This window comes from Sciurus vulgaris (assembly GCF_902686455.1).
Source record: "Sciurus vulgaris genome assembly, chromosome: 8".
NCBI lineage: Eukaryota > Metazoa > Chordata > Mammalia > Rodentia > Sciuridae > Sciurus > Sciurus vulgaris.
This window is the reverse complement of record NC_136468.1, coordinates 96,240,169-96,266,975: the sequence shown is the minus strand read 5'-3', so window position 1 is coordinate 96,266,975 and position 26,807 is coordinate 96,240,169. Positions and strand designations below refer to the sequence as shown.

Here is a 26,807-nt window from a genome sequence, read left to right as displayed (position 1 = left end):
CTTGTAAGAACAACATTCTATCCAAGATCATTGCTATATATACTGAAGTTAGAGACTGTGGGAGCTACAAAGGGCATGCCGTTTGTCACAATTCTGCAATACAATCCCAATGACAATAACTGCAACATTAAGTATAAACAATAACTGACAATACATAAAAATTAATAGTACACCTATGCTGTTATCTGCTAAAAGAGCAGTCTTATGGGAATTCAGAGTAAATGAAGACTCATTAAGGATTCACATAGTTGGAGAAAATCTTCCAGAATAGGTAATTATTAGCTGGGCCCTCCTTAATAGGTGATGGAACCTCAAGAACATCATAAGCAGAGGCAAGAATACTAAATATGATTCAATTTGAGTAAGAGAAGGCCAAATTAACAAAGTCCTAAAATGACTCCCTAAATACTTTAAAGAAAATATAAGACAATTATAAGGCAGTTTAAGCATACTAAGAAATCTGGATTTCAGTATCTGCTGAAACTGAGAGATATGTTCTGGTAGATAAATTATACAAACTTTCTGAGCCTTACAGCAGAACAATATTCCTACCAGGTTACTGTAGGGCATATATGAAATAACACAAAGGGTTTGATATTTCACATGCAGTAAGTACAAATAAATGACAGTTGTTACAGTGGTTGTGCTATAGATGATAGCCTCTGGACTTTTATCTTGCAAATAATTCCTAATCTTGGCTGTAATCAGAAGTATATGAAAAGCTTTTGATACATATACCTGGGTCCCAGCCTAGAAGTAGGGAATTAAAATCTTGGTGTTATAGCCCAAGAAATAGTGTGTATGTGGGTGTATTGTGTATATATATGTAGTATATGTAGCATATATATGCACACCACATTTATATACATGTATATGCATGTAATATATATATACTACACATATATATAGAATACAAACACACACACACACACACACACACACGCACACACATACATATTCATAACCCTAGAAGCCCATACTATAAGAAAGATATTTCAAGTTCTGCCAGAGGTAAATTATTTTATAAAGTATAGTTTTAGACATAATAATCTTAAAGATTTATTAATTAAAGTAGGAAGAGACTGGAAGCAATAAGATCAATGAAGAAATTACATGCAAGAAAGTCCTGTTTATCTTGGATTCTAATTTGTTAAATGAAATCCAAGTGACCAACTATACTTAGAATATCCACTTCTTCAAAAAGCAGTGTAACCTCCCAACCCTACTAAAAAATTTCCAACACACATTCAAATAAAAGAAGTCTTATCATTAAAGTCAGCATAGTATAGGATGCATGCATATCCTTGTTTATAGCAGGATAATTCACAATAGCCAAACAATGGACCAGCCTAGGTGTCCATCAATGAAAGAATGGATAAAGAAATTGTGGTATATACGCACAAAGGATTTTACTGTGCCATAAAAAAGAATGAAATTATGTCATCTGCAGGAAAACGGATGGAACTTAAGAACATTATGAAAAAGGAAACAAGTCAAACACAGAAAGTCAAGGTTCATATGTCTTCTCTTTTATGTGGAAGCTAGAGAGGAAAAGGAAAAAGACAGGTTGTGGGGAAGGGTAGATCACTTGAAAACTGAAGATGGGTAGAGGAGAGGAAAGGGACCAGCAGGAGGAAGGAAAAAGGAGGGAAAGGTGAAATACTAGGAAATGATATTGACCAAATTATAATGTTACATGGTATACATGTATGAATATGTGACACCAAATCCCACCAGTATGTATCATTATAATGAACCAATAAAAATAAGGGGAAAAGATGCTCTTATCAAGCATAAAATACCTATTCCCCTGATATTTCCCTTAATCCTGGTCAGTACTAATGCAGATGGTGCATTTATCTTATATACGATGATATGTGAGATATAGACAATGGTATATGAGATATACTACTACCATATGACATGGTAGTATATCTGCATGTTTGTGAAATTATTTCTGCATTTCCTTTATGTTAACCAAATATTTAACTTTCATAAGATAGGTCTACAACTTTTCAGCAAGTCTACAAATTATTCCAAACTTCAAAAAGGAAGGGACTATAACTATGTAATTATCTAACACCACCAAACTCGAACACAAATGTAAGTATTGGGGGCAGAGGGGTTCTACATGCCAGCTAAATCATTCTAGTTATCTTGTTGGCTCCAGTTGAATCATCTCCCCAAGGTAACATATAATTGTTCTGCATTAGACCAACTTTTACATTCTGTTACAAACACTCCAATACAAGACTAATTCTGTGCAGTATAACTATAGTACTCAATTTCATTCATTGGGAATGTCATTCCCAACAATGAGAAAGCTACCATACACCTTATCCTTTACCTGCAGTCTTTGCAAACTACAAAAAATGACCTACATTCTTTTGGTAGTCCTTTGATTTACATCATTTTATACATCTATAGAACAGTAACTATTCCTACTTAGATTTATTTCCCTTTCACCAAGCAAACTGATTATAGAGAATAAAGCTGGGAACCAGACAGGCAAATATAGCTCAACAATTAACAGACAGCTGAATCTCAATTAAGGAAAAAAAAAAAAAAAAAAATGTGGGGGGGGAGAGCAACAAAAGCAAAAGACTTTGTAACAGTAAACTTGAAGAACAGAGGAAGGCAGGTACATTTATAAGAGTAGAAAAATGTAAAAAAAACTACGTACAGTTTAAAACAAAACTCATATTGTATTTTTAATAACCCCATATCATAAATCACAGCAGAAAACCAAATATTCCTAATAATGATTTTTAAAAGTTCAGTGTACCTTCAATAGATGAATAGATAAAGAAACTGTGGTATATACACACAATGGAGTATTATTAAGCAATAAAGAAGAGTAATACTATGGCATTTGCAGGTAAATGGATGGAGTTGAAGAACAACATGCTAAGTGAAATAAGCCAATCCCCAAAACCAAAGGCCAAAGTGATTTCTCTGATAAGCGAATGATGATACATAATGGGGGGCAGAGGCAAGAGTGGAAGAAGGATGGATTATAAGGAGGAAAATGAGAGGTGGGGAGGGGACGGGAAGAAAAGATAATAGAATGAGACAAACATCATTACCCTACGTATATGTATGATTACACAAACGGTGTGACTCCGTGTACTACCAGAGAAATGAAAGTTGTACCCCATTTGTGTACAATGAATCAAAAAGAAAAAGGTCAGTGTATTCTACTTAAAGCAGAGAAGATAATCAGTTTATACTTATCAATTTATATGTATGCAGTATGTAAATGAAAACAAGCTTAAACTGGACACCGTGGCACAGGCCTGTAATCCCAGCAGCTCAGGAGGCTGAGGCAGGAGGGTCTTGAGTTCAAAGCCAAACTCAGCAAAAGTGAGGCACTAAGCAACTCAGTGAGAGCCCCTTTCTAAATAAAATACAAAATAGGGCTGGGGAAGTGGTTCAGTGGTCGAGTGCTCCTGAGTTCAATCACCAGTGTCCTCTCCCCCCACAAAAAAATAAACAAGCTTTAAAAAATAACTAGAGAAGGATGAAGAGGTTTGTTAAAGACACTCTTTAAAAAGAAATTTATTATTCTGAAATACTGAAACTATGAAGTGCACACAGAAAAAAATGACTAAAATTATAACACTGGAATATCATATACATATTTAAAATAAATTGCATAAATATATCAAAACTATATTAAGTATCAATTGAATGCCTTGCTTTTATATAAAAATTAAGAGCTTAAAGACTATATTTACATGTATCACCTTGTTATATAATATACACAAAGGTTCTTAATCCTAACTGTTCGTCAGAATTACCTATGAAACCTAAAATGCAAATCTCTAGGCCTTACCTCCTACCTAGTAAATTAATGAGCCTCCAAGTATGTTACCACTGGAAATGTTTCAAATGCCCAACCAGGGTTTAGGACCACTAACCACTAATATACCACTAATAACAACCATGGAAAAATATATGTAATTAAGGAAAAACACAAATTAACCTTGTAAGAATAAAATAATTTAAGGGAGTTTTCGTGTTCCTGGTAAAATATTTTGTAATTAATCATTAAAGTATTGATTAAGCTTTCTACATTACCATTAAAAATGGTTTAAAATGCTGATGTTTGAGAGTACATTAGTAACTGAAGGATTTTTTTTCTTGTACAGATCAACTTACATCCCAGAATGCTACATGTAACAAATGAGGTGGTACCTGGTTATTTTTTAAATATGATAAACAGCACTAAAATAAGTTTGCTACAAAGATTTGTGTATCCTTTTTTTTTTTTTTTTTAAATACTGGGGATTGAATTTAGGGTTGCTTAATCACTAAGCCTCACCCCAGCCCTTTTTAAATTTTATATAGAGACAGTGTCTCCCTGAGTTGCTTAGGGCCTCACTAAGTTGTTGAGGCTGGCTTTCAATTTGCAATCCTCCTGCCTCAAAGCCACTGGGATTACAGGAATGCCCCACAGCACCGGCCTTTGTCTCCTCTTAAACAAACAAATAATCTCATTCAAAATATTTAGTATTCTTTAAAATTGGTGGTACATACCAAAATCATCCTCAAAAAGAAAAGAACTACACTATAATCTGAAAACAATTTATATATATATATATGTATATATATAAAGATATGAAATGTCACTCATGCAAAGAAACTTGAGCACAAACAACTGCTGCTATAAAATGTACCAACTGAAATTTTAAATAAGTAAACTTTTTTTAGTACTACACAAGAAACTAGTGACTTTGGTCTAACTTCAAAGAATATGTAAAAGTTATACAAATAACTTTATTTCAATTTCCTTCAATTCTGCTCACAATTCACTTGCTCTGACATAGAAATCCAAAGCACAAATGAATACATTTCAATCTTATTGTTTCTTTTCTTTAAAGGTACATACTATATACCTTTAAATGATTAACTTTATTAATAAGTATATGCCAGCCCTGAGGATACAAAAGGATATAAAACAGTTCTTAACTTACCATAGAGTCAGAAAAGTAAAAAGTCAACTGCAAATATATAATGACATATTTTTTCAAGCTAATATTTCTAAGTGTTTGTTATATACCAGTCATCACTCTAGGGATTTTTCCACGAATAATCTCATTTAATTCTCTAAAAACCTTATGATTCCCACTTTAAGCTAAGGAACAGTAATCTCTGTTATTTGCCCGAGGTTCAGTAGAGCTTTGGAGATGACATGTGAATCCAGATTTGACTCCATAATCTAAGCCTTTTATCACCATGCCTCTATTTCTACTGTCCTAAAATAAATTACCATGTATTACCATAAATTACCATTTATGTTATGGTTTGTAATAGCACAATACTGTAAATGAAAGTCTATCAAAAGGGGACATGTCAAACAAATCATGTTCTATCCATTTGCTACGGCATGAGTTTGTCCCCCCAAAATTCATGTTGAAAATTAGTCACCAATGTGATAGAATTCATGGATTAATAACCTTACAGAAGAGAAACAAGGAAGTTGTTCAATCTTCCTACCCCTTCTGCCATGTGAGTACTCAGCATTTGTCTCTTCTAAGGAAAAAAGAGTTGGCCATCAACAGATAAGTGAACCTGCCAGCACTCATTCTTGAACTTTCCACTCTGCAGAACTATAAGAAATGCATTTCTGTCCTTTATAAATTACCTAGTCTGAGGAATTTCGTTATAGCAGCACAAATGAACTGAAACACCATAAAATGGATTTATGTAGTTGTATAAAATAAGAATGTGCTTTAAATACTGATATGAGGTAATTCAAGATGCAGTAACAAGAAAAAATTAGGTAAGAAAGAATGTATGTTATATGCTACCAAGGGCAGGGGCAAGAACAACATACATTTTTTATTTTCATATGCCCCACTCCCCCATCAAAAAAAGGAAACAAAAACAAAACCTTTAGAAGAACATATAAAAAACTATTACCATAGATTGCCTGAAGAGTATGAAACTGGGTGATTTGAAGATAGGAGTAGAAAAGTGATTTGATTTTATCCCTTTTTAATCTTTTGTATTGTGAACCAAGTGATTATATTACCTATTCAAAAAAAAAAAAAAAAAAACCTAAATAAATAAGAAGCAATTTCAGAAATGAAAACACCAACATCCATGAGGGCATGGACTTGTCTTAATTTCATACTGTCTGACCTAAACCCAAAAACAAGGTTTACAAAAACCTCCAACTGTCCCTCCAGGAATATTTCAAATATATTTTACAAAGAAAAATAAAACTAGGGAAAAGTGGTTTCAATTTTGTTGAAAAAGTCAATCAGAAACAAAGATCTTTAAGGGCCCATTCCAAGTTTACTGTTTATCAAACTCTGGAACACTAATAAAATCTATGCTCTTTTAAAGTACCAAAGTAATCATTTTAACTACTCATATTTTAGGCACATGTGAAATCTTATGTAATAAAGAAGTTAGAGAAAGGAAAAAAAAACTTCAAAAACCTACCCAGAAAAAAAAAAAAACACTTCAAATGAGTCAAAGGTATATATTCAATAAATGTATATATCCCAATAAAGCTGTTTAAAAAATAATAATTATAATCTGTGGCTATTTAAAAATGAGATCTGGCTGGGTGTGGTGGCTCATGCCATAATCTCAGCAACTCAGGAGGCCAATGCAGGAGGATTGCAAATTTGAGGCCAGGTCCAGCAACTCAGTGAGACCCTGTCTCAAAATCAAAAGCTAAAAAGGTCTGGATATTGTAGCGCTGAGGTAAAGCATCCTGGGTTCAATCCCCAGTACAAAAAAGAGGGGCGGGGGTAGTTTCCTGGAACAACAGGGGAATAACTACAAAGGAACATAAAGAAACTTCAGGATGGTGGAAATGTCTTATATCTTGATTGAATATAGGTAACAAGATGTGCATCTATATGTCAAAGTGCACTAAATCAGATATTTATAATATGCATATTTTATTTTATGAAAGCTATACCTCAATTGTTTCTTAACATGGGAAGCATTTAGATATACAGATTCCTGGGCCCTCTCCCCAGAGACTAGGAATCAGTGAGTCTGCAGTAGAAACCAGTTAATCTGCATTTTTAGCACAAGGCTATATGACTGACAGATCCTTTATGTGTGAGGGTCTTTAGTTATACTTTGGAAAACACTGACCTAGCATAATAATGCTGAATGTCCAGTAATTACTGATAATATTTTACCAAAAAAGTCTGCCTTGATGATTCAATTACAAAAAATGAAAACAAAAACAAAACAGCTATTTAGATGATTCTGATTTTCAGTTTTGGAAAACACTAAGAATATTAAATGATTGGAGTTCCAGGAGAAAGAGTTATGCACTAAGTTGGTTTTAAGAAAGACTTCTTCCCCACCTCCTACAATCCTTCAATGGCTCTCCATCACCTAGTACAGTGGTTCTCACTTAAGATAATTCTGCAACCTTATTGCCCACCAACAGGGCATTCACAAAGTCTGCATACACTTTTTCATTGTCACAAGAGAGGAGCATCTTAGTGGGTAGGGGCTCAGGATACTGGTAAATGATGCATAGGACAGCACCCAACAACCAACAAAGAATTAAAACCCTAATGTCAATATCACCAAGAATGAGAAACTGATCTTGGAGCCTCACCTCAAATGAACCTACCAAAATACTCGGTAATGATCACAAAGTTAAACAAAACAACAGAATGAACTATTCTATCTTTGAGTGAGTCCATTTTTACTTCTGGATTACTGAAGAAGGAGGGGTATCATCTTAACATTCTGTCTAAAGCAAATAAATATAGAATAAAACTCAAAGGTCATATAAATACTAAAGATTTTTAGAACTTCAAAATGCCCTAAGTGGGAGCAGCCTCATGCTATACTCTCAATTACAGGGTATACTTACTTCTTCTCCTCATCCTTTAAAGTACTTTTGAAGTTAAGAAACACTGGCTTAAAACACAGTACATAAACTTCAGCATGGCAGATAACACCCCATCTTAGGTGCCCCCCACTGAGATTTCTAAGGATACTGGTTACTGCAGAATAGTCAAACCCAGTGCTATTAAAAGTGTAGTCTGTAGACTACATGTGGGAAATGCATACCGTTTATATCAGAAGTATAGAAATTGTGACCACAGAAATGGAAAAAGAATTTTTTTCTTGTGGTACTGAGGACCACAAATTGAGGACATCAGTCATGCTAGGCAAGTACTCTACCACTGACCTACATCCCCTACATTCTCAGGCCCCAAAGTGGATATTGATAACAGAATAATTTTATGTCTAATGGACCTAATAAAAAGATGGGGCTTTTATTTTGTCTTTCTTATTCCATCATCATTTAAAATTTTTTGCCTTTTTTAAAAAATACATTTTACAATATCAGTCCACAATGGATTGGAAGTGAGAGAAAGGAAAGAATCAGGATGAAGGCACTAACCTATCCTGACTATGCATCTAGTAAACTGACAAAGTCAAGATGACTCCATGTCTGTCATAAAAGTCCATGTTCCTTAATCACTATAGTGTATAGTTCCATTATCATTAAGATTTTGAACTCAAAGCCCCTATATGTAATCTCTACTTCTGAAGAGCTAGACAAAACCAATATGAGTCACAAAGACTTTTTGTGTGTCTGGTCTAAGGCCTCCAACACTGTAAAGGAGCCAAGCATACTCCTTTGGTTCTTTTTCTTAAGGCTAAAGCTCAAAACTTAGTCTCCAGATATACGATGATGAAAAAGAACAAGACAAGACAAAAACAAAAGACCATTTCTCCTCAAAGCCTAGTAAATAGTCACTGAATCCTACTATTTTCTCTTGGGACCCACATTTGTTTCTACCTGGTTTTGAAAGATGACCTCCTCTCAAGCAGGAATAGATCCTACATCTCTCTAACCACATTAGACACATGGTAAATTAATCCAAAATAAGAAAAAAACACATGGACTTAACAGTCATCTACTAAAGGCTTCCTTCCTCATACCAAGACCACCAATCCCTACCATAAGGATTAAAGTCCTTAGATTTAACCTGTCCATACTGCACTTTTTGACAATACCTAGTTTAAAATGAAACAAAAGTTACATTTTAATACAATACATAATAGTCACAAAAAAATTCAACTCCCTTCCAAAAAACCCATAATAAGTACAATGTCCTTATATTTTCTATTTTCTTTCTTAAGAAAAAAGTGTCAGTAGAAATACACAAATTTGATTTCAAGATCCACTAGTGGGTCAAAACCTGCAGTCTTTGAAACGCTGTAGAATCCAACTGTCTACATTTAACAATATGCTCTCATCCAGTAAATGAAACCCATAAAACAATTTTTCTACACCAGATTCCATTATACAATAAGTCTGCAACAATCAATCTGTAACAACCTGCAGTTCAAAATTAGCACAGAAAAACATGCAAATATACTTTCATTTCAAAACAGTAAAATATATAAACGCATGATTAAAGTTAAAATAAGTGTTCGACTTCTAATAAAAAATTGAAGATAGCTAGCTTATTATGTCAAATGTGAAATATGGGTCCCTGCTGGTAATCAAGTGAATTAACAATACTGTACCACCAGAATACAGTTTATGTGAATACGTATACCATCACAAATGTCTGAAATCAAACTTCTTTCCCACTACCTTCATTCTGACTGGTCCCCTCATCTGATCATTCCCTATTACTGAGAACTTAAAAACCACAGATCTAACTCTTCCTCCTTCCTTCCTCCCCAAGCTTTGTTGCTGTTACAGCAGAACCCTTTAAGCTGCCCTAAGTTCTATAAGAAGTCCTATCTTATCTCAGACTAGCTCAGAGGTTCCCCCAAATCATTCCTATGGAAAAATGCAAAAATCCAAACAACCAATTTTATAACAAATTTACAAAATCCATTGACAATACTACCTTTCATGTAGCTACATATCAAATATCTCTAAACCAAAATCAATAACCAAAACTGTTCAATTATATTAAGAAAACATTTTCTGTAAATTAACATCAACTTATATACTGAATAAATTGCTGTTATAAATTCAATTCTGTAAGCATAAGACATACATTTTTAATAACCATTAAGAGGACCTGCCTCCATCACCTTGTCCTATCCTAGAATGACACAATGCTATCATGCAAACCATCTATGCAGCTTCCACGTTTATTTCATAGCTCCATTCAACCCTATCTCCTTCAGTCCCACCCACTGAACAGCTGGGCTGAATGAAAGACTGCTTCCTGCTACCCACCCCCACCCAATACACTACCCCTTGCTCCTTGCTGTTTAGGGAAATAAGGAATCCAGGAGGCAGTGACTGGTTTAGAAATTGTTTATTTCCACCCTTCCACCTATCAGGATTCTATAAATCTCATCACTAAAGACATGAGATTTAAAGCCTAACAGTTTCTTCTCAAGCTGTGTATAATCTTCATGAGGAGAAAAATCTGACTATACCCATCCCCTGTGCACACAAAAACACGTAGAACAAGCAAAATCTTGTGAATCTAGATTACCTGTTCATTTGGATACTCAAGGGCACTCAGGAAGTTATTCTTAATTTCATCAAAAACAAAGTAAAAAAAAAATTCTTAAAGCTGAACTATTTAGCAATGCTCTTGCAAAATTTTAAGTAATAAGTTATCATTTCAGTAACTAAGCAAACACCTGGACAGATATCAGATTCTTTCCCTGCAGCTATAAAAAGCCAGATCTGAAACAGTGTATTCTAAAAAAGTAACTTAGCAAATGGAAATGTGTTAGTTTAAAAAAAAAAATCTCAGTTGCTTATTTCATACTACACACAGTATGAAATGGAACTCAAGAGTGGAAAATGTGAATGAAATGGCCTGTTCTTTTTCCAATATGTGGGGGAGGAAAGGAAATGAAAGAGCTTCTTAAGAGAATAACTAAGAATACTGAAATTACTTTCAAAAATTAATTTCCTTAACCTTCCCCAATCCGTATCTACATTCCCTCCCTTTCCAGGGACCCTTCCCACCCTTCCCACTTCCTCCGGGGGGCGCCCTTCCAGACATTCTCTTTCCCCTTTTCCTAAAAATTAAGCCCAAACCTCGAGCCAAGTCCCGGATCCTCTGTCCTCAATACTCGCCAGCCATCCACCGGCCTTCTGGATTGCGCCCCAGGAAAGGCAACGCCGAGAAAGAGGGAAGGGGAAGGGGAAGGGAATAGACAACGCGGTTGTGGGAGCTGCAGCAGCCGCTGCCGCTGCCGCTGCCTCCACCGCAGCCTCAGCCTGGTGCATCCTTCTTCCTCCCTCCCCGCCGCCGCCCTCCGGGGCCGGCCCACACAGCACCGTCGCCCGAGTGCGCACACACATCCCCATCCTCCTAGCCAGGCCCACTCCCCACGAGAGGACCTCTGCCCAGGGTGCTACGGCCGGCGACTTAGAGAAAGCAGGGCCGCGGGAGTGGTGGGCCCGGGAGGAGGCTGAGGAAAGGCGAGGGAACAGAGGGAGGGAAGGCAAGGTTGGACGACCCGGCTCGGGCTGCTCCGGCCGCAGAGGCCGCGGCTCACGTCTCCCCGCGCCCCGGGCCCGCCCGCCGCTGCACAGGAAATGCCGCCGCCTGGGCTCTCCACACGTTCAATTCAAACTGTCACCGCCGCCACCTCCCCTCCCCCCGGGCCCGCCGCCGCCGCGCCCGGGGCCCGCCGTCGCTCCCACCTCCCCTCCCCTCCCCATTGCCCCCCGCCTCGCCTCAGGGCGTTCCCCCAGGTCCGCACAGCAGCAGCAGAGCCCCCAGCATCCGGAGCCACCAACCCCGAGCCGCGGCTGCCCGAAGCTGAGACTCACCCATGGTGCTGCTGTTGACGCTCCTCTCCTCAGCAGCAACGGATCTCGCACTGACCGACATCCCCTCCCCCCTCCGCGACCAGCCCCGGCGCAGCGCAGCCCGCCGATTCTCCAAAGCCGCCTACGCCAATTCCGCGGCGTAGCTTCCCCGCGTCTCTACCCCGTTTACGCAAGCGACAGCGGGCGGACTCCTCCACTGGCTGTAGCCTGACTCCGCTCCCTCCTCCGTCCCCCGCCCCCTCAGAGGAGGCTTCCGGGCCGAGCCAGGCTGCCTACAATCTCGCGAGATTACTCCCTCCTCAGCCCCGTCGCCGCACTGCATTTCGAGTATGACTTCATTGGCGTCCGTGCTGTTTCGCTACTCGGGGTTAGCCGCCATGTTTAAATTGGCCGCATTTGGTACTTCCATGGTTGTGGATAGTCGAGTCTCTTTGTATGTTTCTTCAACAGTGCCTCTAAGGCTTACTGCATTACGTTTGTCGGTGAAAATCCTGGAGACATTGAGGGAGTGGTCGGTGGGGTAGGAGGGTGGGGTCTTGCCCGGATTAAAGATGGCCGCCTTCAGTGCCGCCCCGCGAATTTTCACGTCAACTTTGTAACTGCGGGAGCCGCCCGGTTGGCCTCAGTTCCTCCTTACGGAATTGGCGTAAAGCAGAGGCGCCGCTGAAAGAGCCAGACTGGGAAGCTGCTCTCAGGGCGGGGGCGGTGTGGGCCCCTCGGCTCCTGGCTGCAGACCTAGCGCCTTTGTAAGTGAAAGTTAAGAGACAACTTAGAAGCAGGTGTCCATGTCTCCATCTATCCTCATTTCCCTGACTCCCCGGATCACAGTGAAATTAGGCCCTGATTGCCCCGACTTTTCCCTCTGTCACTTCTAGTGGCCTGGCACAGCCTCGAGGTTGGCTGCGGCAGCCTCCTTTCTAGACTCCACGGTCACACTCATGTTGGCTTGTCTTGTTAGTTCCTGGGTTCGGTTCTCCTACAACTCACGCTCTAGTTGAGGAAATGAATGGGCACACGTGAAACTATTTGGTAACGAGTAATGAAAGGCTAACTGATCTTGTACTGTAGCGATAAATATCACTGTTATATGGGAACCTTACCCAGTTGCTTCCTACTGAAAGTAGCCTCACTTTGCTCAGAACAACCCATAGTCTTTTGTACCATTCTTGAAACTGCTGGCTCTCTTGGTTATAAAGAGTATGCACGTGTGTGATCTTTCCTATTCAACTGCATGTTAAGGAATTTTATGTACAGATATATATAAAGTTACCATGAGCACGCTCAAGAATTTTCATAGCCACATAGTTTATATTAGTGAAACAACTAATGTCCACTAACAATGGATGAATAAGTTACATTGTTGGAAAAACTGACATACCTAGATTATTAAACAATGAAAATCAATAAACTAAAACTACTAGTATTAACATAAAGTGCATTAACTTGACATTGGGGTGGGGGAGCAAGTTGCAGAAAGTTGTATGTGGTATACCACAAAAGTTCAAAAATAATGAACTTGAACTCAAACTGTAAAAGTTACATGAAGAAAGGATACATATCAATTCAGAATAATGGTTACTTCCAGAGAGGAAGAGAAGGGAATGTAACAGGAAGGGTTCAATTGTATCTCTAATGTTTTATTTTCTACTAAAAGTAATCTGCAGGAAATGTGGCAGGCAAAACTTTAAGATTTGTTAAAGCTGGGTGAAGGGTACTGGGTTGTTCAATTGTATTTTCTATACTTTTCTGTGTGCTTGAAATATTTCCAAGTAAATCTTCTTAAGGAAGGAATTTTTATCTAAGAAAACAACTTGTGTCTTGATATATGCTGTTTTATAAGTCTAGATTTTTACTGAATTGCTCATCTAGTCTGTTAGAACTTATCTGGCCAACCTGTCATTGTGTTAAATTTCTGAAACTTCAAGTGAGCGTTTTTACTTTGGGAAATTTCATAACTTTCTATTTTGAAAAAGTAGTGTAGTGGAAAGGGTAAATGTATGGATCTCTGAAGTCAGAATGCCTGATTTCAAATCCCAGCTCACCATATATTAGGTATTTGACCACAGACAGTTGACTTAACCTTTTGTGATCTGGTTTCCTTATCTATAAATGGAGATAATATTTATCTAATAAGTTTTTTTGTGAGAGTTCAATAGACTTATAACATGTACCTAGTGCATAATAAATGTGTAATAATATTACTGACATTTAGTTGACTTGGAATATAAAAGTAAATCAACTACTATTACTGATATAATAGTTGGTAAAGAAGAAAATATTTATTCCTGCTCCCCATCTCTCTTGATTTGTTTGAGAGAGATCTCATAATGGATATGAGAGAATGAATTGTCATTTGTGCTCTGAAAAGGATACATTTTTAATGTAAATATTAATAACTAGCTCACCTGAAATTTGCTCATGTATGATAACACAAACTCCACCCCACACAATAACTTCATGGCTTTCTATGAAAATTACATGGAGGATTACAGATAATAAGATGATGATATCCTATGGAACTTTATAAGGAGGTTTAATAGCCAGGTTCTGTAGTGTATGTGTGTGGGTGTGTGTGTGTGTGTATGTGTGCATGTATATGTGTATGTGTGTACTTGTGTGTTATGCAAATTATATGTGGGGTTGTACAAAGAATGAGAAAAAAATTTGATCTTATAATCTCTTTATTGTACTGTCTACAGGATTACATTTGTTTAAAAAATATAACCTAGACCTTAACCTTTTGATTTAGATATAGGTCTAAAAGAGAAAGAAAGAAAACCAAATTTCCAGACAGTCCATGTAAATTGCTTCCACTACATTTGTATAGTGTCCAACATCAAGTAAGCCTTCAATTTTGCCAAGCAATCCTTCTTTCCTCAGCTCTTTTCCCATTTTCTACAACAGCTTCTTCAGATTTTCTCCATTAGTTTCAAACCTTTGTCCTCATTATTCTCAACAAAAAAATATAAACCATCAAAGAGGAACTCCAACAATTTCCTGCCTTCACACTCATAAACCTACCTGCATCCACACTTGGCTCTATAAAGTACATCCCCCACATCCCCTGCCATCTTCTGAGGTATAGATTTCTGTCTCTTTTCTGTCTCTTTGTGAATGATAGGTCTGTGTTCTGTGCTCCCTGGAACTTTGCTCAAAGGGTTATTTATTCAATAAGTTTCTGGATTCTACCTATGCCACTCAACTGAAATCCTCAATAAGGTCACCAGAAACCTCTGATTCTGTCAGGTGGACCGTTTTTCTTATTTTTCTTGACCTCTCTGCAGCACTTGATACTAATAACCTTGGCCTCCCGAATTCACATCCCTTGAAAGTGTGAAACTACACTTTCCTACTTTTCCTCCTAGATATCTGGCCTCTATTTTACCTTCCAGTACCTCTGTCTGGCCTATCACTTAAATGTCAATGTGCCTCAGAGTTATGGCATAGTCAAATTGTTTTTATCTCTTTGTACTCTCCCTTTGTGCTCTCCTTCAGTTCAATATGCCAGCATATGTGCTAGTGTCTCCTGAATCTAATTTCTAGTTCATTTGTCTCTTCTGATTACAAATATACATACTTGATTATCTTCAAAATGTCTATCCTGGATGTTCCACAATATCTTGAAATAATATATCCCAAACTAAAATTCTCATTTTCTTTACACCTACTTTTATGTTTCCAATCTCTAACTGGTATCATCATCAAAACACTTATGTAAGTCAAAAATTAGGTTATTATACTCAGTCCCTTCCTCTTTCTAACCTCTTCCTTCAACCATCAGAAAATCTATCATATTTGCCTTCCTCTCTCTATCTACAATCTCCATTTCTCTCCATCTTCTTTACTACTCTAGTTAGGCCAAAGTGTTACATGCCTCAGGTCCTAACCATTCTGTGGTGCCTAAAACTCATTCACATTATACCTAGAATGTCTTTTCTAAACTTTATCTATTTTAATCTCCCATTTAATGTCTTCAGACTTTTTTTCAGGAAACTTATATGATACAGTAACTTATTTCTGGCCAACCTACTATGACTCATGTCTCTAAACTACAGCAGTCTTTGCTGCTACCTCCATCTGGAACTCCATTCTCCTTTCTATCCTTACATTCCTCACCTGGCTTTTAAATGTCAGCTTAGTCATTATTTTCTCTAGAAGTCTTCCTTGGTCTCCCAAGATTGGGTGGGTATCCTCTAATTTCCAAAAGCATCTTTGTATTATTCCTATAGTGGTACTAAAAGCACAGTTTTGTAAATACCTCTCTTCCAATGGAGTCTAAACTCCTTAAGGGCAGGGACTCTTGTCTTGTTCACCTGTGTAATCCCAGCACAAGGTATGGTGTTCATTACTTCATTCAGCAGCTATTTCTTGAGTGATAGCAGGATATTAAGTACTAGCAAAGAAGCTAAAGTATGGAAGGGGGAACCCTGGCAGAAGGGGATCTCTGAGATGTGCAGTGGTCCCCACAGTCAATATTTTATTGTTGATCTTTAAGGTGAATTTAATTGGAATTCCAGACTTTAAAAAAATTTTTTTCATTCTCTCATGAACATATACTAGCATTTTCTAGGAACCACGAAAGTATATAATTTAACAGATTTAATGCAAAAACACAAAACAATAAAGCTGTCTTCTATTAAGCCATAGAGTAAAAGGATTTGCAAATATAAAAAAAAAAGGTAGACCAACAGCATCTTTCGAGCTAATTTTTAATTTTGGAAGATACAATTATTTCTCATAAAAATGTTATTTATGTGGGCATATATTTAGTGGATTGTAATGAATTCTTTTTAAAATAAGTTAGTAAATAATATTTTTTTAAATTTTAATTTCTAATACAGTGAATATCAATAGTTACACATAAACCTAAAGCTCTTTGCAGTTCTCTATAATTTTTAAGAATGAAAAGGAATCCTGAGACCAAAAGATTGATAATTGCTGCCATAGCACATATGTGCTCAAAGTAGATGTGTTAAATAGTGAATGTCAGTTTGCCAAAATTCTAGCATACAGCTGCTTAATTTTCTATTATTGGATGGGAGGGAGAATTCTGGTGATTGAACCTGGGACTTCACATATGCTAAGCATGAATTCCACAACCAGGTTGTATTCCCTGCCAGCTTAATGTTTCTTAATTCAAATATTTCCTCCAAAATCCCAAAATTTATATCATATTCAATTAAAAACAAAGATCAAAACTCAGGGTTAATAAGTTAGTATACACAAGTAAAATATTTTTTAGGTAAATGTACTTTGTAAGCTATGGAGTGTTACACAAATATTCTTGTTTCGATGATTATGATAAGAATGGACCATCATGCTGTCTTGAGTGGTAGAACCAAGACTACCTGTAATAACATCATAGTTAACATGAAAATGAGAATTTTTATAGCCAGTCATTTCACAACAATCTAATTAAATCCATATAATTTTGTGAAATGGGTGTTACTCTCAATTTTAGGTTGAAGAAACCACCAGAGAAGTGAACTGATTTTATTTAAGGTTTTAAAAGATTATAAGGGCCTAAGACAAGGTTTAGCAAACTCGCATTTTTCTAATACCTAGGAATTCAGTGGAAGAGATTTGTTCCTCTTTTGTCTTGAATCCTATTTATCGTTTGTTAGAGGTTTGTCTAATGAGAGGGTAAGATGTTTTCAGGTACATTTTACCTTTAGTGCAAGAAGAGGGACCCGTGAATGATATTACGTCTATATGAAGTTTCTCCATAAAGACTGACTCAAAACGGGACAGTAGAAATGAGATGGCACCTTCCATTGAATGAATCTGCCCTATCTTCTACTTTGCCCAAAATTAGCAGACATAGGTTGGATGGTGGGATATGGAGCTTGAGATTTCAAATGTGTATTTTATGAAGTAAGTTAAGTAATTTGCAATATGTTCTGTTAACAATAATAGCCAAGTAGCTAAAAAGCCCTTGACTGCTTTTTATTCGGCATTTGAAGGACCATGGAAGAGGATTGAAAAATGATATGGAAAAGAAAAAGTCACTAAATAGAACTTTTTTCTTGTGAATATTAAAGACATAAAAGTTATTCACAAAAGCTAAAACTATAACTTAGTTTATAGGAATGTAGGGGCATTTTTTTCAAGTCAAATTTTACATATGAAAACTCATAATTCAAGATATTACACAAGAATATCTTGACTATGCAAGCTCAGTGATACAGCATGTGTTTGGCAGTTATTAGACTCTGAATTCCAACCTCAGCCCCAAAATATTAAAAGTTGTAAAGGTATTTTGTAAGAGAATTATTCTATCATCCACAAAATCTCTTAATTCATGAAACACAAAATATAGAATCAGGAAAAGTATGGTTTAAATATTTATGTTCAACTTTAAAGTATTTGGAAACTGTATTCTAATGTTATATCCATGGTTAAATAGTATATTAGAGGAAAGTTCTGTTGAGATCAAAGAATCTAACTAAAATAATTGATAATGCTCTGCAAATGAAAAGGAATGAATATTGGCATGCCCTTTTATAGATTAAAAATCTTTAGATTACTGGAAAGTGACACTTGCAAGTTTATAGAATTAATGAACAAATATTAGAAAAAAGTAAAATTTAATACTTCATCTTTGTAAAGATCAAACTTCACAGTAGAAAAAACAAAAGACACAGCAATAATAATAAAATAAAATGAGAGAAATATGCAACTTGAAGACCAGAAATTCAAACCAAACAGCAAAAAAAAAAAAAAAAAATTAGAACAAACAGCTCCCATTCTTAAATTCTTTACCTCAGGAGGGGTTTTTCTTTTTCCCAACAGCCAATAGGGGAGTAGGGGAGGAAGCAGCACAGAAATAGGGTTTTTGAATCCAGACTGCCCCAAAAGGCCAGATTTATCTCAGTTTATCACTGGAGTCTCAAGAAGTTTTGAAATTCCAAGGCTGTCCTGGAAATAGTTCTCACGCATATGACAGTCCCACTTCTCTCTGAGTACTCCTATCCTTGTTAAGAGACTGGCAGCACAGTTGCCTCTGGGACTAAAGGAAGAGAGGGAAACCTCAGAGTTTTCTTGCTAATCAGCACCTTGCTATAGAGCTGTCCAATCTGATTACATAGTAGAAACACCACTGAACACAATACTGGAGAAAAATTCAAAGTACATAAAAGAAAGTCTATTATAAGTGAAAAAGGCCATTGCTGCCAACTCTGGTGTTTCCTACTACTGCATCAGGAACTGACTGAAATAGGAAGTATGGACACATGGTTCTATGGGAAACCAGCTGCCTTCAACAACCAGACTTAATATATTGACTTTGGCAGTGATTGAATATCTCCTGCTATATAAGAGTTTCCTGAAAGTGAATTGAATTGAACTTAAGTAAGTTTATGTAGATGTAGTAGTTTAGAACTTGGCTATCATTTAAGCAAGCAGTAGGAAAACAGCCCTCTCCAAATTGTCCTTTTCGAGGTCTACGTGAGTGACTATTTTCTGAAGGTGTACCTCAGAGAACTCATACCCAGGAAAACTGGAAATGCAGAAAGGAAGCAAAATCCCTGAACCAGATTAATATTCTTGCCATAAGTGAAGCAAATGCATTGACTTACCATGGAGACTGGTGGAGGACAAATGCTTAGTAATAGTTAAAATAGTAGGTCCTTAAGCTAGGGTTGTGACTCAGTGGTAGAGCACCCACCTAGCACATGTGAAGCACTGGGTTCAATCCTCAACACCACAAAAAATAAATAAATAAAATAAAGGTATTGTGTCTATGACTAAAAAAATTTAAGAAAAAAATAGTATGTTCTTTTTTCCCTCCTTTATTAGGCTCCCAGCAACTCAGAAATTCTTATACTATACCTCTAATCATTTGATATTGATTGGATCTAGTGTTAAGGAGGCACTTAAGCATCTGATAAAAAGAGCACATGATGGTTTTTGTGATTGTTACCTCTGACATGATCCATTCCACGGAAGGAATCATGACTGTGTCTTATTTATGGTATTTGATTGATACTCTTGTGGCCTTTATTTGCTTCCAGAAATTTGGCAATAAATAATAACATCCGGCCAGTAGAACACTATAAACAGATAAACATTTTACAAAATCAAAATAATGATTATCTTTATCATCCAAAATGGCAGCAGTATAGCATTAAACACTAGTGTTCAACTGTAGATATTTTTCATTTGAGTTCTTATTACAAAAGGGTATATTTTTGTGTTCTAGAATATGTTGCAGAATTAGAAAATACCTTATAAATCTAAATCAGCTACCTACCAAATCTCAAACTTCCTCAAATATGATTTTTTCATATCATGTATACAGCCCACCATTAAAGCTATAAATGTTAGAATCTGAATTTAAATGAAGCAGCTGTATTGCAGATGATATGATATTACTGTGTAGCTCTGTAATTCACATGTGGCATGGGTGTAACTTCCCCTTTCATGATTTATGACACACAAGTGAATAAACTCTTCTGAAATCCTTGTTTCTAATGAAAGTGTTTATTTAATTGTTCATTATTTCAAAATAAGTTTTTGGTTTGAGCTAAATGTCAGTGACATTTAGTTGCTGTCAATGAGCACTAGACAATTAAAACGTTTTCTCTTATGAAATAGCTGTTTTTCCAAATCTGTGAGCACACATGACCATGAGTTACTCTCACTGACATTGCAGACCCTGAGGCAGACTTAGCTGTCTAATGCAGAACCTTATATAATGACTTGTACATCTCATTTAGAACCTAGCATAATTCCTTGTAGGCACTCCTATTTATTGGAAATAATTCCATTTATTTTAGAGACTCATATGTGGCTTAGAAAATTGAATAAAAAATCAAAAAAGGCAAAAAATAGAACTTGAATATTACAAAACAGGGAGAGATTATTTTGATATCTTCACGTTTGCTCCTTAATTTATCCCCAATTTCCATTGCACATCCATAGAAACACATTGAGAAGTATGATGTGGTAGCACACATTTGTAATCCCAGCAACTCTGGAGGTCAGAAGAGGATCACAAGTTTGAAGCCAGCCTCAGCAACTTAGCAAGACCCTGTCTCAAAAAATAAAAAAGGGCTGGGAATGTGACTCAGTGGTTGAACATTCCTGAGTTCAATCCCTAGTACCACGCCCCACCCCCAAAAAAAGAAAGAAAGAAAAAGAAAAGAAACATTGAGGGGAAAAGAAAAAAAAAAAAAAAAAAAAAAAAAGGAATGAAGTCAGGAAACAACAAAATCTTCCCTAAATAATTTCCCCCAGAGTTCAAATGGTAGTTGTTCTCTGCTTTTTTTCCTCCCTCATTTCCATGCAATCAAATGAAAAGTTTATCTGCCTCTGCCATTGGTGAGGTGGGCCAAGGGAACAAGTCTGCCTTGTCTTTTCTTGTTTTAACCCAGCTGCTTGTAGTTCTTTTTCCTTCTGCCCGGTTCTGGATAAGAGGCAGACATGACTCAGTTTCTAAAACATACAGTAACCTGTTAGTGAAAAGTAAACACAACCCTTCACAGACCTATGGTACTTAAGTAACTCTGAAAAGAGAAGGGGGAGCGTCGGGGCGGCTTTAGGAATCACAAAAGTAAAACTCTTTTCAATCCCTGGCAAGTACTACTTTTTCTCTTCATCTCCTTTTTTCACCAACATGCAATAATCTTCAGCAAAGCAATCTTTCACTTTACAAGTAAGATGAATTGCTGAAGGAAAAAAAAATATCAGAAGACCTTGAGACCAATTATTCCAGCTACTCTGGCTATAATTCTGGGTGAGTCACTTCTTCAGGAAATCAAAAGAATGTCAAATATGTGAAGGTTACTGAGGATGGCTACAGATTCTTGCAGATCCTCAAGTAATTTTAAGTTTCCTTCCTACCTCTTTCTCAAAGGAGCACAAACATCAGATTTCAAGGAATGAGAGAAGAGAGGTGGTCAGGGAAAAGAAATATGTTAAAGTTCAGTTTTAAAGGGTGTATTAACTTTACTTAACCACTAGGTTAATTATGTGAATCAAAAGACTTATTTAATGAACTTAAAATGATCAACCAAAAGTGAGTTATTTACTCCCATCAATCAAAGAAAGAAATGTGGAAGACTTTTTGTGATAAAGATTTTCTTAATTTTCTTCTTGCGATTTTGTAGTTCATAAAATGAAAGGTAAGGATAATTGAATGGGAAAATATCTTAATAACATCTTCCTGTAATCTAATGCCAGTGGAAGGTATATCAAAAAAATAAACTGTGGGCTGGGTTTGGGGCTCAGTGGTAGAGCACTTGCCTAGCATGTGTGAGGTACTAAGTTCAATCCTCAGTACCACATGAAAAATAAAAGAATAAAATAAAGGTATTGTGTCCATCTACAACTAAAAATATTCTTAAAAAAAAATAAATTGTTCACAAAACCCCAAAGATGTTTGAGAGTCTCCAAGTTTCCTAATAAATACTTTATTAAATAAACTGTAACAAGGAAGGAAGGTAAGGACGATGAAGGGAGGGATTAGGTGGGGAAGCAAGTGACTAGATCATCTCCCTTCATACCACAAGGGCCTTACCTCAAAACAAGAGGGCCCCCAAGGCTTTGAGAATAACTTGGTTTGCTAGGGCAGCTATAACAAATTAGCACAGAGTGAGTGACTTCAACAACCAAAATCTATTTTCTTGCAGTTCTAGAGGCTAAAAGTCCAAGATCAAGGTATTAGGTTCTCCCTAGGCCTTTCTCCTTTGTTTTTGGGTAGGCATCTTCTCACTATGTCCTCTCATAGTCTTTTCTCTGTGCTTGAGCATCTTTGGTTCTCTTTGTGCATCCAAATTTGCTTTTCTGACAGTCAGACTGGATTAAGACCTACAATAATGATCATGTTTTGGCTTAATCACCCTTCTGAGGGCCCCATCTTTAAATTTGGAGTCATGCAGTATTGGGGGGCTGTTGTTAAGGGATTCAAATATAAATTCTTGAGGGACATAATTCATTACGTAATATTCTTTCTGCAAGTTAGTGAAGTCTAATTAATATGTGTACTCTTTGGGCAATTTCTTTTCTAGATATTTATCCTAGAAAAAAAGAACTAATACATATGTCAAAGAATGTTTACACAAGGATGCTCACAGCAGCAGTGGTTGAAACTGCAAAAATTAGGAAATAACCTAATTGTCCCTTAATAGGAGAGTTGTGTCATAAATTACGGAGTTCAACTATGTGAAGGGAATACAAGACCTGAAAAAAATGTTCACAATGTTAAGTGAAAACCTCGAGTTGCAGAATACTGAGTAGAACCCAAACTTGTGTTTTAAAATTATTTATTGGTACATACTAGAGAAAGATTTGAAAGGATATATATCAAACTGTTAAGAATGGTTACCCCTAAAGTATGGGCTGAGCAATGGAATCTTTCACTTTTGAATTTTTTTTAATACTTTTTTTAGTTGTCAATGGATCTTTTATTTTATTTATTTATATGAAGTGCTAAGTATCGAACCCAGGGCCTCACACATGCCAGGCAAGTGCTCTACTACTGAGTCACAACTCCAGTCCAATCTTTCACTTTTGATTTGTCCACTTAGTGTAACTGAATTTTTGTAGCAGCTGTGTTTGTTTTTGTTAATTGAAAATGAAAACAATAATTTTTAAATTATTCCTTTAAAAGCATGGATAGACAAGTAAAAGGTGTCTAAAGTGTGATGTACACTGGACTAAATAATCAAAGGCACCCTCATTAAGCATTGACTACCTGAATTCACTCAACAAATATTGTTGAGCCCCTTCACATATATTATAAGCAGTCCTCACAAAATCTTCTCAAAGCAAGAATTAATATTTTTTTTTTGCTTGTTTGCTTGTTTGATCATGGCAGAAAGCAAGATTCAGAAAAGTCATTTGCAGAAGTTGCACAGTTAATAAGCAACAAAGTCAAGTCTTTGATCAGCTTTATCATGCTGCCTTGTAAGTTTACTTTCTCCTATTAGGTACAGGATTCAAAAAGTTATCATCCACTTTGCATTGTGCAGAGGGGAGTGAGGGGAGAGGAGGGGTATGGGGATGGAAAGGATGGTGAAAAGAGACTGATATTATTACCCTATATACATGTATATTACACTAACAGTGTGACTCTGCACCATGTTCACCCAGAGGAAGGAGAAGCTGTACTCCAATTGTGTACAATGTGTCAAAATGTATTCTATTGTCATATATAATAAATTTAAGAAAAAGCAAAAAAAACTTGCTTTATAATTAAAAAAAAGTTATCACCTAGCTGGACATTTTCTTAGAATATCATTTACAGATCATTACTACATTCCCTCAGCAAATAAACTACCACTTCTAAATCTGAACAATATGTAAATACGTTTGCTAGCTACTAGTCAGAAGTATTTGCTGGGCAACGTAGAATTCAGAAATGATATTGATAAATTGAAAATTTTGTGGTCTTGAACACAGAATTGGTCATTGGACTATGTTGGTGGTGAGGTTTGGGGAGCACCACCAGAGCCACTAATGCATACTCTGTTTATTGTAGGGTAGGGCTGCCCTGGTATTTGGAATACTAATAAAGCATTGTCTGGTCTATAACTTCAGTTATCAAAAGAAAGAGGCTTTGATGGATTATGACCACTGATGACCCGCCTTTGTGAGAAGCGTACACACACTTATTGTTCCCTGTGATAAATGAGGACTTTGTACAAATCCGCTTGTACAGTGGTAGGAAAAGTACTTCAAGAGAATCTCTGAAGCAGCAGAACTCTTGATCATCCCATCTTCTGAAATCTTATCATTTCTCTTCAGATAGCAATAGAATCGGGTTCCAGCCTATCTACAAGTGTGATTTCAGGGAATTCAGCGTATCTTCCAAATTCTTCCTATCCCCTGCCCTTCATGTCACTTTCATTCCTCTATGCATATGGTCTTTGTTTAAAGGCAGAGGCTTCCCAAAGCACAACACTTTCATTTACACAACATCAAACTTTTACTCCTTGAGGTGAATGGAAGTAAGTATCATGAGGACAATCCTAAGGGATTGGGGAAGAAATAGGTAAAATCTGGGAGGTGGTGGACACAGAGACAACCTCTGTAATTTCCCTGTGTTGCCTGGGCATGATGCTGGAAATAATGAGAACCCTGACGGGAGTCACTGAGAGTTTATTTTACCCGCAAGTGAATAGAGTGTGGATACAGCCAGCTGCCAGCTGCCTCCTCATACTTAAATGGTCTCGCTAGCTATCACCTGGATAAGTCCAACAAGGCTTTGCCCATATTTGTCGGCACTATGAAAAGGCAGAGGGAGCAGGGCCTTCGCAGTTAGAATGGATTTAAGCTCAAATCACAGCTCTGACACTGACTGACTTTGGGCAAATCAGCAAGTCACACAGATTGTCATGAAGATTAAATGAGATTATACGAGTAAAGAAATGTGCATAGTTCTACACAAAAGGGGCAGAATATACAATTGATCTTTTCAGGGTCCCTGCTTAGTATTCCACTAGTACCAAAGCCCAGCCTTGAAGCTACACCCCATAAACTCTGAGTTCTGAACCATTGCCTACATCCTGCTGATTCCTTCCTCTAGCCTTAACCCTATTTTCATATTCTTTCCAGCACCAGGATGCACTTTCAAACACATATCCTGCCTACACCTGCCAACTACACTCTAAGTTGAAGGCAATGCCAGCTTCAGTCAAATTAGAGTCTGCTGGGCCCCTCAGACTTGATGACTTAGACCAGTGGTTTGCAAACTTTCCTGGCACCACCCCAGACTTAAGCCCTCCTTTGGGTTGGAACTGGGAATCAGTATTTTAAAAGCCCTGACTTAGAAGGGCCACCTCACTGTTCTTCACTTACTCTTGCTTCTCTGCAGAAGTTCTTAGCATGCCAAACAAAGCCTGGGAATCTGCTTTGCAGATAGTACATGCTTAATAGAAATTTATTGAGTGATTATCAGCTTTCTATTGGATGCTATTTTTTCCTTACAAAGACATGTAGCCATGGCATTTATAAAATCATTTTAAAATAATGACACATGCTAGGGCCTGATAAATATTGGTTCCTGAATGATTGAAACTGGTTTCATTTATGATGAATGACTGGAAGAATACCTCTGAGTACAGAGGTTCCAGAGAAGTAAAGGATTTGATGGTACATAGAAGAGTTTTATGAAGCATGAAGGACTGTGAGGAATAAGAATGATATTATCCTATCCATATCTGAGTTTCAGTTCACACAAGTTTATTCTAGAGAAAAAGGAACTGGAGTAAGCAACTTCTCAAAGGTTACAGCACGTGTCAACAGGAAGGAAAAAACTAAGGCAGGAGCCTCACTACTTCCAGCTATATAAGCAGAATAAAGGGACTTATCTCCCCCAACCTTTTTAATTTTTTTATTGTGGACAATTTCAAATATACACAAAAGAAGAAACCCTCATCTCCACCACCCAGCTTAGCAATTATCAACATTTTGTCTATATTGGACTAACCTATGTAATGCAAACTAGGGCGGTTTACTTTAAAGATTGAAAAGAATGTGTAAATAGATGCTCTGAGACTAGGTCAACATTCTTTGGGAAGATTTTAGAGATAGCATGTACTCCCAGAGCCTATTTACATATATTTTCAACATCTGCCTAACAATTCCTCTTTGAGTTGGATGATCACAACATCCCAAACTCTGCACAATCTCCTGATGAGTGTATATAATAGAGTCACTGTACTTGTCTCTAAAAATAACAACTTATTTATTTTGCAAACTTCAGAAAATTGTGGCTGTGTCCTCATCGGGGGTACAAAGGACCAGTAAGCCCAGTTTGTTGTGGTTCCTGCATTCAATGGCTCCAAATGTGCCACCACCAAGCTAGTCTTATGACAACCCAGAAGGAGTGTTGATGAGACAGGCTGCATTTCTGAGTTCATTGACTGTAGAGTCTGTAAGTGTGAATGTTTATACTCCACGGCAAAACATTAGGGAATGATTAGCAGTTTTATAATGAATATGAGTAATTCTTGGGAATCAAGTATTAATAAATAAAAGTAAATAATCAAGTATTATTTACTTGATTCAACTATTTATTTCCATATAGAGTGATATT

The 26,807-nt window shown here is 36.9% G+C and overlaps 1 protein-coding gene across 2 annotated transcripts in view; it reads right to left on the bottom strand.

The window, feature by feature from the left end:
- SEPTIN7 (septin 7) overlaps positions 1-11,956 on the bottom strand; it is a gene marked incomplete at its 5' end in the record, with an annotated part of 92,799 nt that extends 80,843 nt beyond the window's left edge. Inside the window, one exon of one of the 2 annotated variants that reach the window (XM_079151505.1) lies at positions 11,768-11,956. In XM_079151505.1, coding sequence (XP_079007631.1) covers positions 11,768-11,828 — 61 coding nt within the window. The remainder of the gene's footprint in view (positions 1-11,767) is intronic. The other variant, XM_079151506.1, reaches the window with a different exon arrangement.
- Between the last annotated feature and the right edge of the window lie 14,851 nt (positions 11,957-26,807).